General features: G+C 43.7%; 1 protein-coding gene across 1 annotated transcript; it reads left to right on the top strand.

Moving 5' to 3' along the window:
* Nucleotides 1-8256: 8256 nt before the first annotated feature.
* LOC115082022 (putative olfactory receptor 52P1) lies at nucleotides 8257-9231 on the top strand. Its single transcript, XM_029586279.1, has one exon. It carries the CDS (start codon nucleotides 8272-8274, stop codon nucleotides 9229-9231), a length of 960 nt encoding a protein of 319 aa, XP_029442139.1. The 5' UTR covers nucleotides 8257-8271.
* Nucleotides 9232-10037: the final 806 nt, after the last annotated feature.

Below are 10037 nucleotides of genomic sequence, written 5' to 3'. Positions count from 1 at the left end.
GATATCCTTCTGAGATCAGGTTCATTTCCATTGTATTTTTCCCTCCCTGTATATAATGACAAAACAATGAGATAGAATCTTATTACTCACTTTCGGCTCGATCCAGTAAGGCCGCGGTAAAAACAGTGAGGTAGTGTCAGGCGCACCCTTCCTCCCCGCACGCACAGTTCTCTTCACTAACTCCCCGATACTCTCCTCTAATCGCATGCAAATGCATGCCGCGGCTGTGAAGCGTTAGGGAAGGGTTATGCCCGCGCAACCCATTTTACTGTATAGGCGCTGTAACAGCGCCTATACAGTAACCTGGGTGCGCTGGTACCTGTCATTTCAAATGACATTTGAATTGACAGGCACCAGGAAGTGTAAAAAAGTTTAAAAAGTGTAAAAAACAAAAAACCTGTGTGTTATATAAAAAAATAAAACAATTTTAAAACGGGACCAGGGCAAAAAAAAACAAACGAAAAAGTAGCAAGGCTCGGGCCTGCTATGGTAAGTGTAAAAAGTGTAAAAAACAAAAAACCTGTGTGTTATATAAAAAAATAAAACAATTTTAAATACCTGTCGGAGGGCCCTGGGTCCAGGCGGCCGGTGGGCGGCGGGCAGCCATCAGCGGCATCCGGTAGTCTCTTCTCCCTTCCTCCCTCCCTCCCCTGCCTGGATGAGCGCCAAAATCGCACGGGCGGGTCGGCAGCGGGGGGGGGGGGGGCGGCAGCAGGATCCGGGAGCGGCGGGTAGGCAGCAGCGGGGTCCGGGGGGGCAGGGGCAGCGGCAGCGGGGGGGCGGCAGCAGGATCTGGGAGCGGCGGGTAGGCAGCAGCGGGGTCCGGGGGTGGCAGCGAGATCCGGGGAGCCAGCAGCGGCAGCATGTTCGATCGCGCAGGCAGGTAGGTGGCAAAGTAAAGATGGCCGCCTGCACGGGAAAATCGTGCAATTGGCCGCTGAAGACGTGACGTCACACCCCGTGACGTCAAACGTCGTGACGTCACGTCTTCAGCGGCCAATTGCACGATTTTCCCGTGCAGGCGGCCATCTTTACTTTGCCACCTACCTGCCTGCGCGATCGAACATGCTGCCGCTGCTGGCTCCCCGGATCTCGCTGCCACCCCCGGACCCCGCTGCTGCCTACCCGCCGCTCCCGGATCCTGCTGCCGCCCCCCCCGGACCCCGCTGCTGCCTACCCGCCGCTCCCGGATCCTGCTGCCGCCCCCCCCCCCCCCCCCCCCGCTGCCGACCCGCCCGTGCGATTTTGGCACTCATCCAGGCAGGGGAGGGAGGGAGGAAGGGAGAAGGGACTACCGGATGCCGCTGATGGCTGCCCGCCGCCCACCGGCCGCCTGGACCCACGGCCCTCCGACAGGTATTTAAAATTGTTTTATTTTTTTATATAACACACAGGTTTTTTGTTTTTTACACTTTTTACACTTACCATAGCAGGCCCGAGCCTTGCTACTTTTTCGTTTGTTTTTTTTTGCCCTGGTCCCGTCCGGTCTCCTGCAGCCCCGTCCGGACCGGACGGGGCTGCAGGAGACCGGACGGGACCAGGGCGGGTAAGCAATGTTTTTACCCTACACTACACTACACTAACTCCTACTAGGGGGAGGCGGTAAACTAGCAGGTTAAGGCCGCGGCAGAACAGCGGGTTAGGGAGGAGATAATATCAGCGCCCGTTACAGTATCGCAGGGGAATAGATAATTCCTTCATTATACAGCTTTTTCGTTCATTTACATGCCGGGTGCGGAAAGGGTTATGCGTCTGTTTTCAGAAGCGATACGGACGCGTGAAACTGGAGACTGTATCGCCGAACTGCCTTGCGCGCCCGAATTGTGCGCTACGAGCACGTTACAGACGGGCAATCCTCGAGCGGAAGATACTGGATCGAGCTGTTTGTAATTCTGTACGGGGAAATAATACAGAAGTGATGTGTGGAATGGGCGTGCAAGAAAATTGTATTTTTCTGTAGTTAAGCAGATGTCTATAATGGATATGGCATTAATAGGCTTTCATATATATTGGTGGGGATTTGAAATGTAACATACATAGTATTTATTTATTTTATTTATTTAAAATCTTTTCTATACCGTCGCTAAGTTATCTACCATCGCAACGGTTTACATGTTGGCACATAAATTAATGTAGGGAGAAGCGTACTATAGTACATTCTAACAGGTGCCGTCAAAGGTTCGGTAACAATAAATCATTAAATACAAACAGTTGTTAGTGAAGTAGGTCATGTCCGAGTGTACCAGGATGGTACTGTTTATGGGTAAAATTCATTATTCATAGTGTTACAATTATGTTTATAGTGATGTAGAGTTCATAGACCCCTCTAAGGTATGTTTCTTAGTGCTGTGCATCGGTGCTCTACTGCCTATTCCTGACTGTTTTCTATTTCCTCGTCTCTTTATAAAATGCTTGTTTGAAAAGCCATGTTTTCAAACTTTTCCTAAATGTTTTGAGATCACTTTGCAATCTGATCTCAGTAGGCATTGTGTTCCACAGTGTGGGGCCTGATAATAATATGTCCCTCTCTCTCACTTGGGTTAGTCTTGCCATTTTTACTGAAGGAATGGTTAAGAGTGCTTTATTTGCGGATCGAAGGTTTCTGTGTGGTAAGTGTACCCGTAGTGCTGTGTTTAGCCAGTCCACTTTTTCATCATGTATTAGTTTATGTATGGTACATAGTGCTTTGTATTTTATTCTGTGCTCAATAGGTAGCCAATGTAATTCGGCTAGAATTGATGATGGCAAATAAAGCTCAATGGCTCATTTTGTCTACCACGTTTTCTGGTCTACACTGATAAGGATCTGCTTCTTCCCAGTCATATAACATTGACTGTTTTTAGAATATCACTTCTTTTTTTTTAAATTATTTTTCCTTCCCCTTTGGTTCTCTATCAACCTGGATAGATGAGTGTACATGTTTCCATACTTAATTTGACACTCAGGTTCTCTACTCCCAATGAGCTACCACCAAGATTTGAAATAAACAGATACCAAAATTTACAAGGCTGTTGCCCTCACATCCAGCTGCCCATGTGCTTGTGGCCTTGCTGGATGGTTCCTGGCCATCACCAACTCCCCAGGCTTGACTTAGTTGATTTCTAAGGAGTTGCTGCCTTCTAGTTTCCATCCGGCTACCCCATGGCCTGAGTTATCACTAGCTTATGCTTCCTTTACTTGCTTCTTATTGTCTCCTTATCACCTCATCCATTGCCTCTGCCCTGGAGGAAGGGAAGGGTGGGTTGTCTGCAAAACTACGACCCTCTAGCTTTATAAATAGCATCACCTTCTTTCTCTGTCCCAAATATGTTTGAATTTTGTTGTGGTTTTGGTTTCCACTACCTCTGTTGGCCATTCCAGGGTTCTCCCATGCCCTAAGGAAAGAAGAGTTTTTCTCATGTTTCCTTTCAACCGTCCTCCCTGGAAATTCAGATCATGACCCTATGTCTGTGAAATTCCTTTCCTATGGAAAATTTCTCCTTCCTGAAATATATTGAAGCCTGTAAAATATTTGAATGATTTTATCCTATCCTTTATTTCTATTCTCCCTCCAGGAAATATATTTTGAGTCCCTTAAGCTTCTTGCTGTAGGATTTATTTATTAATTTAAAAAGATTTATATGCTGCCTACATTTTTAATAAAATGAACATAAACCAAACAATATAAAACATTAATATATAAAACTTAGAACACATTCCTGTCACAGAGGCCTAAACCTGGAGGATTCCAGAATATCCGCACGTGTGCACATGGAAGCAATCATTTCATAACATGCACGCGTCGGCGCACATGACATCCAAATGTTTTAAAATAAAGAAATACCCAAAGAGGATCTCTGAAGGAGTGGTCGGGATCGTAGAGCTGAGCAGTTAGTGTGGTTGGACAGACCAGTCGAGAGGCCGTAGGGTCTTTTTCTGCCATCATGTTTCTATGTTTCTAAATTAGAGGATGTCATATTGTATGTGTGCAGCAGATCCAGCCGAACAGTGAATGTGTGCGTACCATGTCCAGTACGCATGAAGAAAGTTTGCCGATAATAGGCAGATTTTGAGATCTGCATTACTCACATGGTAGCTGATTGAAAATTTCTCTTCACTTTATGCACCCACCGATAAGTGAATAGCTGCCTATTTAGATGCCCTTTGGAGGCTTGGTCTGAAAATGGGATAAAATTAGGACTGGATCAGCTTGTCTTAAGTGAAATGGAGTCATCTGAAAAGCCGCCAACCCACTCATCTCCAATGTAATGGTGAAGACATAATGAAATATACAGTTAGGAGTAGATTTTAAAAGGCCTGCATGCATAAATCCTGGGGATTTACACGCATAAGTGCGCCGGGCCTATTTTCAAAGGCCTGGCCACGCACGTAAAGCCTCGTGATGGTATAAGTCCTGGGGCTTTGGGAAAGGGGTGAGGAGGGGGCGGAGTGGTCCAGGGGCAGGGTGTGGTTAGAGGCCCCCGGCACAGCGGTCATTTGCCGCTGTGCCTGGGTATCACGTGCCGGCAGGGTGCAAAAGGTAAGATAGCGTTTTGGGGGGGCTAGGTTAGGGCTAGGGGGCAAGTAGGTTAGGGGAAGGGGAAGGGGAAGGAAGGTTAGTGTACGGGTTGGGAAGTTCCCTCCCAGGCTGCTCCGAAATTGGAGCGGACTAGGAGGAATGTGAGGAAGGCCGTGGGCGTCGGTGCGTGCAGAGTGTACAAGTCTGCACCCCCTTGCTCACGCCGACTCCCGATTTTACAACATGCGTGCACATGTTATAAAATTGGGTGTCCATGTGTACACACCGGGTAGTGAGCGTACATGGACACGCGCGCGCATTCTTTTAAAATCTACCCCTTACAGTATTCCTCTCTTTTTTTCCAAAATCTTAATTAGATACCATCTTGAAGCATGAAAAAGAAAGCGTAGCCAGGTCTATGAAGAATGTGGACACCATGTACTAAGGGAATTTTCTTTTTTTTTCACTTATGAGAACATTTTCTAGTACTAAACAGCGTTTATTTCACTTCATACATTTGAAGAAATTAAACCTAAACCCTGGAGAACCGACTTGAGCAATCCTTGGGAGGCCCCACAGCCCATTCTCCCTCTCCATGGATTGCACATGAGGTCGTAAGCAGCTAAAGGTAATCAGTTAAGCCCAGAGGAAATCCCTGGAGAAGCTGGAGAGGTATATAACAAGGCTGGGATTGTAGCCCCGGTGCTTTCATCACATGGGTGGAAGGCAGTTCACCCGGACGATATCCAGGATTGCCCTTCCATCGCATGGCTGCACGGGAGTTGGGTGAGTTGCCTAAAGCCATTTGATGAGTTTGTGGTTAAAATTCACTGTAAATTAGTGAATTTCATGTAGTTCATGTGTGCTTTGCTCATTAGGGTGGCCTGTGGCTGCCCTGGGATTTTCAGCTCTTCAGCTTCCCACTCATTGAAGCCCTGATTTATTTGCTTCAAAAATTACAACTACCCTCTCAAAGACTGTGCAGAATGATCAAGGTTGGAAGATGAAAGCGCGTTCCTCCTGCTCACGGCATCATCAGAAAATGTACTGGTAACTGACGATGCCGTGAGCAAGAAGAAAAGGAAACACAGCTGCAGCTTTGCAGGTCAGTTTTCCCTCAGCAGTGACTGAGGTCATTACGGGATGCATCTTTATTCATTCAGGCAAGCAGAAAATGGAGCAGGCATGACCCAGAAGTCTCTACACAGCCCAAAAGATTTTGGTTTGTCAAAGGAGCTGTCGAGTGTGTGGAAACACTTGAAGTTACTTTAACAAGCATGGTTATCAGATTGAAGCTTTACCCTAATGTGCTGGAAAACTTGTACGTTCATCTATTCTTTAGATAACTAAAGAGGATATCCTGCATGCAAACAAGCTTGTAAGGCTGGCAGTTGAGAGATACAGTATATGGTACCCTTAGCAGCACGGACTGGAGTAACCAACCAGACTAGATGGGCCACTTGGTCTTTGCTGTCATTTACCATTTTACCACCTGGAGTTTTATACTAGCCAGGTTGAGTTGAGATTGGAGCTGCCTCTGAACCAGGGGATGTGTTCAGCGGGACTTTTATGGAGTATGAAAATGATCCTTTCCATCTCACAAATATTTTAAAGAGTTCTGTGAAAATGGTTAGCTTTAGCTCCAAACTTAATGGGAGAATTTCTACATGAGAGACACAAAACAGCAAAATATGTTCCTTCTTCAAGTCTTTACTTTTCTATTTTATTGCAAAAGCAGCAGAAAAAGAAAGAGTAGCTGTATTTTTTTGCTTAAACTGTCTAAAACAATCCCCCCTAAATTCCATTGCCCCTCAAGAGATGTATCGTTAGTCCAAAAAATGAAAAAGGCTATCACTTTTACTCTGTTCTCTTTTATCCCCGGGGAAGTTCGAAATGTTCTCCCGCAAGGTCTCCCTCGCTCTGCTCTTGCGCACGCATGTTATAAAATCTACCCCTATGCTAATAGCCTGTGCAGCTGAACACTACTTGGGCACTTTTAGTGTGAAATTTTACATTCAATTTCAAAGAGAAACAATGCAGCTAGTTTATCTGCGAATGGGGAATAGATAGTACTAAGAAGCTAGAAAAGGGCTCATACACACAGGCAAACAAAAAGTCAGCGGAGAACATATATGCGTTTTTTTATTTTTATCATACTTAAGTATTAAGTTAAAGAATTACAGTATATTGCATGTATGGATAGTCCATAAAGGTAATTACAATACACATTACATATAGCATATAGTATTTGATTCATGTAACTGAACAATTTCGGCACCTACTAGTTAAATTACAATCTATTTCGAATTTTTTCATGTGCCTATTTGTAAACCGTTGTGATGGTATATTACTGAATGACGGTATAGAAAAGTTTTTAAATAAATAAAATAAATAAATCTATGAATATGAGTTTGAAATTGTGTGAAAACTGGTCATACTTTGCTCTTTTGTACAGGTACCTGAGAATGCCAAAAAAGCCATAAATGCATGCTCTCCTCCCCAATACTCTCCTCTGGGAACACCTCCTCATAGTCCTGCTAAAAGCACGCATGCTACAGAAACCTGCATGGACTTTTAGCCAGGCTGGGTGAGGCCAATGCTCGGACAAGACGCCTCCCAATTACCCTCTGACACTTTTAGACCATGCTGTCCAAGAGAAGAAAGAGAAAACCAAACAGAATGGGCAAGGTCGATAAGGTCATACAAGGGACACAGAAAAAAAATAAAACAGGTACAGATGGTGGCGACTAAATTCCAAACTCACTCCCAAGCGATTTTCATTAAAACGATGCAGCAAACAAAAGGCAAAGCCCAAAGCAAAATCAAAAACAGGGGGTGCATTTGCCACCAAGATGGAGATCAAAAATATACTTTTAGTAGAAGCCTTGGATCAATTATCCTGAAATGTAGGTCATCATTCTCACATTGTCTGGTGATAGATCCCTTCCCCAAAGGATTACGAGGCAGGCAAAGCACTGCAGCAGCTTATAGACTGCCTGGGGATGGGTGTGCAGAGTGCAGAATGCATTATGAGGTAGGCCTCTGAATTCGTTTTCTTTCACTGCTTTATGCGCTTAATAATTTTACATGCATAGAATTGTACTCAAGTTTATGCACATAGGAATGACTTCATACTGAAAGAAAACAAAATGAAACAATAAAAGTGACAAAAAAAAGAACCAAATGAAAGTAAGTGAACGAAATAAAAGAGTTCTCATGCTCATTGTGAAGGTTACGATACCGAGGAAACAGCATGAGCCACGCCTGCGGGTTCTGCTAGAAATCACCATGGATGCCGCTTGCTTCAAGGTGTCTTCGTCTCCCTCCTCAGTAATGGCTAATAGATTGCTAGCAGCTTTAATCAATGTAATGGCAGCCCACAGCGGGGCCGTGGTGACGCTGACTTCAAGGGCATCAATCACAAGATGCCAGAGTAACTTGCAGCCTAATTGCAGGATTCCATGGCTTTTAACAGTTTTAAGTAACCTTGATGGTATTTCTAAGGTAAAACTCGAACACCCCCCCCAGCCAGTTATGAATGAAGCCTGGATCAAAAGCAGGTCAAACTCAAGAAAAAGCAAACTTGTACTTGGTTCTAATAAAGTCTAAAAGAACATGTCTGACATCATGAGTTGGGTTATGCATTTGTCAACTATTCATCCTTAGTACCATATATAAATAAACTATGCATTATTTCACCTGTTTAATCAAATATTTACTTTTATTTTTTATAGGAACTGAAGGAAATGAATAATTATCTGACCCTGGGTAGCATGCCAGCTGAGAGTCGTACTGCATTTTCTTTCAACAATTCCATTAATCCTTCAACATTCATCCTGATCGGCATTCCAGGGCTGGAAGAAATACACATCTGGATTTCGATTCCTCTGTGCTCTATGTACATTTTAACTCTTGTAGGAAATTGTACCATTCTCTTCATTATAACCACAGAGCAAAGCTTCCATAAACCAATGTATCTTTTCCTTTCAATGTTATCCATCATTGATTTGATTGCGTCAACTTCCACCATGCCAAAGATATTATGTCTCTTCTGGTTCAATTCCAGAGAAATCAATTTTGATGCCTGCCTGGTTCAGATGTTCTTTATTCATTCCTTCTCAATCATGGAGTCGACAGTTTTGTTGGCCATGGCTTTTGATCGCTATATTGCAATTTGTAATCCTCTTAGATACACGTCTATCTTAACCAATCCTAGAATAGCAAAGATTGGTATGATAGCTATCATCAGAGGGTCTGTCTTAATGACACCTTGCCCCTTTCTTATTAAGAGGTTGTCTTACTGCGGAACCAATGTTATTTCTCACACCTATTGTGAGCACATGGCCATAGTTAAGATAGCATGCACTGATACAACAATCAACAGAGCATACGGGTTGTTTGTCGCTCTTGTGGTGATTGGATTGGATGTGTTGTTTATTACCTTATCTTACTTTATGATTGTAAGAACGGTCTTAAGTCTGTCTTCCAAAGAAGCACGTGTCAAGGCCTTCGGCACCTGTGGCTCCCACATTTGTGTCATCCTTATTTCCTACGTACCTGCTCTTTTCTCCTTTTTCACTCATAGGTTTGGCCAGAACGTGGCTCCTCAGGTTCACATTATTTTGGCTAACATCTATCTCTTCATTCCACCCATGGTTAATCCCATTGTTTATGGGGTAAAAACAAAGGAGATTCGTCACAGGGTGCTCCGGATCTTCTATCAGAAACACTGAGATTTGGCCAGTCTGGGTTGGGAATTTGCTATCCAAAGCATTCAGTTGCACCAGCAACAAATATTTATTGCAAATCCATGATAAGATAGAGTGCTGTGGATGCTGTAGCATAACACAAATCAGCATAAGTAGAAGTCATCATTCCATTTCATGAGAATGACTTCTTCTAACTTTGGTTTTATATCGGGTGGAGGTACAGTGCATGCTATTGTCAATTGCTGCAGGCTGCTTAAGCACTAAGCATTATTTATTGAGGTGAAGCACTGACTACAACTCAGCCTGATCTCCTTCTCCCTGAGCCAGTGTGGTTGAGGACATTTGTAAGAGGTAAAGCATTTGCCTGTTTTGAGGAGCAGAATAGTCTCCAGCACTGTCCTCTAGTTTGCGACACTTAAGCTGAAAAAGATGCCTTTATGTTCAATGTCAGATGGATGAAGTTCAACTTTACTTGGGAGGGTGCTGATGGAGCCTCAAGCTCTCCATTACTGGTTATGCCAAAGTATGACCCAATTGGGTCGGTTGCTTAAAAGTAAAAACAGGAGAAAATATATATGTAGAGAAAATAATCATCACTGAATAAGAGAGATGAGAGTGAGCATCCCTGGCAAGTCTTTCTCTGCAACTAAGATTTATATTATATTATAACAGTTAATAAAAAAACATTTTCCCAACAGCTAGTGGCTTTAAGCATTCTTATTTTCAATGAACCACAAAAAAATAATTATACAGTTAATGAGGATCTGAAGTATTTTCCTTTTAAATGGAATAATGAGGCTATGAGGTGTTTTGGTACAGAAAATGTTTGG

The sequence above is a fragment of the Rhinatrema bivittatum genome, unplaced genomic scaffold (assembly GCF_901001135.1).
Source record: "Rhinatrema bivittatum unplaced genomic scaffold, aRhiBiv1.1, whole genome shotgun sequence".
NCBI classification, from domain to species: Eukaryota; Metazoa; Chordata; class Amphibia; order Gymnophiona; family Rhinatrematidae; genus Rhinatrema; species Rhinatrema bivittatum.
Note: the sequence above shows the minus strand (reverse complement) of the source record. Positions and strands in the feature narration are given on the sequence as shown.

What these genes read in the sequence shown, in the direction of transcription:
- LOC115082022 (XM_029586279.1), top strand. Translation starts at nt 8,272, where the DNA reads ATGCCAGCTGAGAGTCGTACTGCATTTTCTTTCAACAATTCCATTAAT.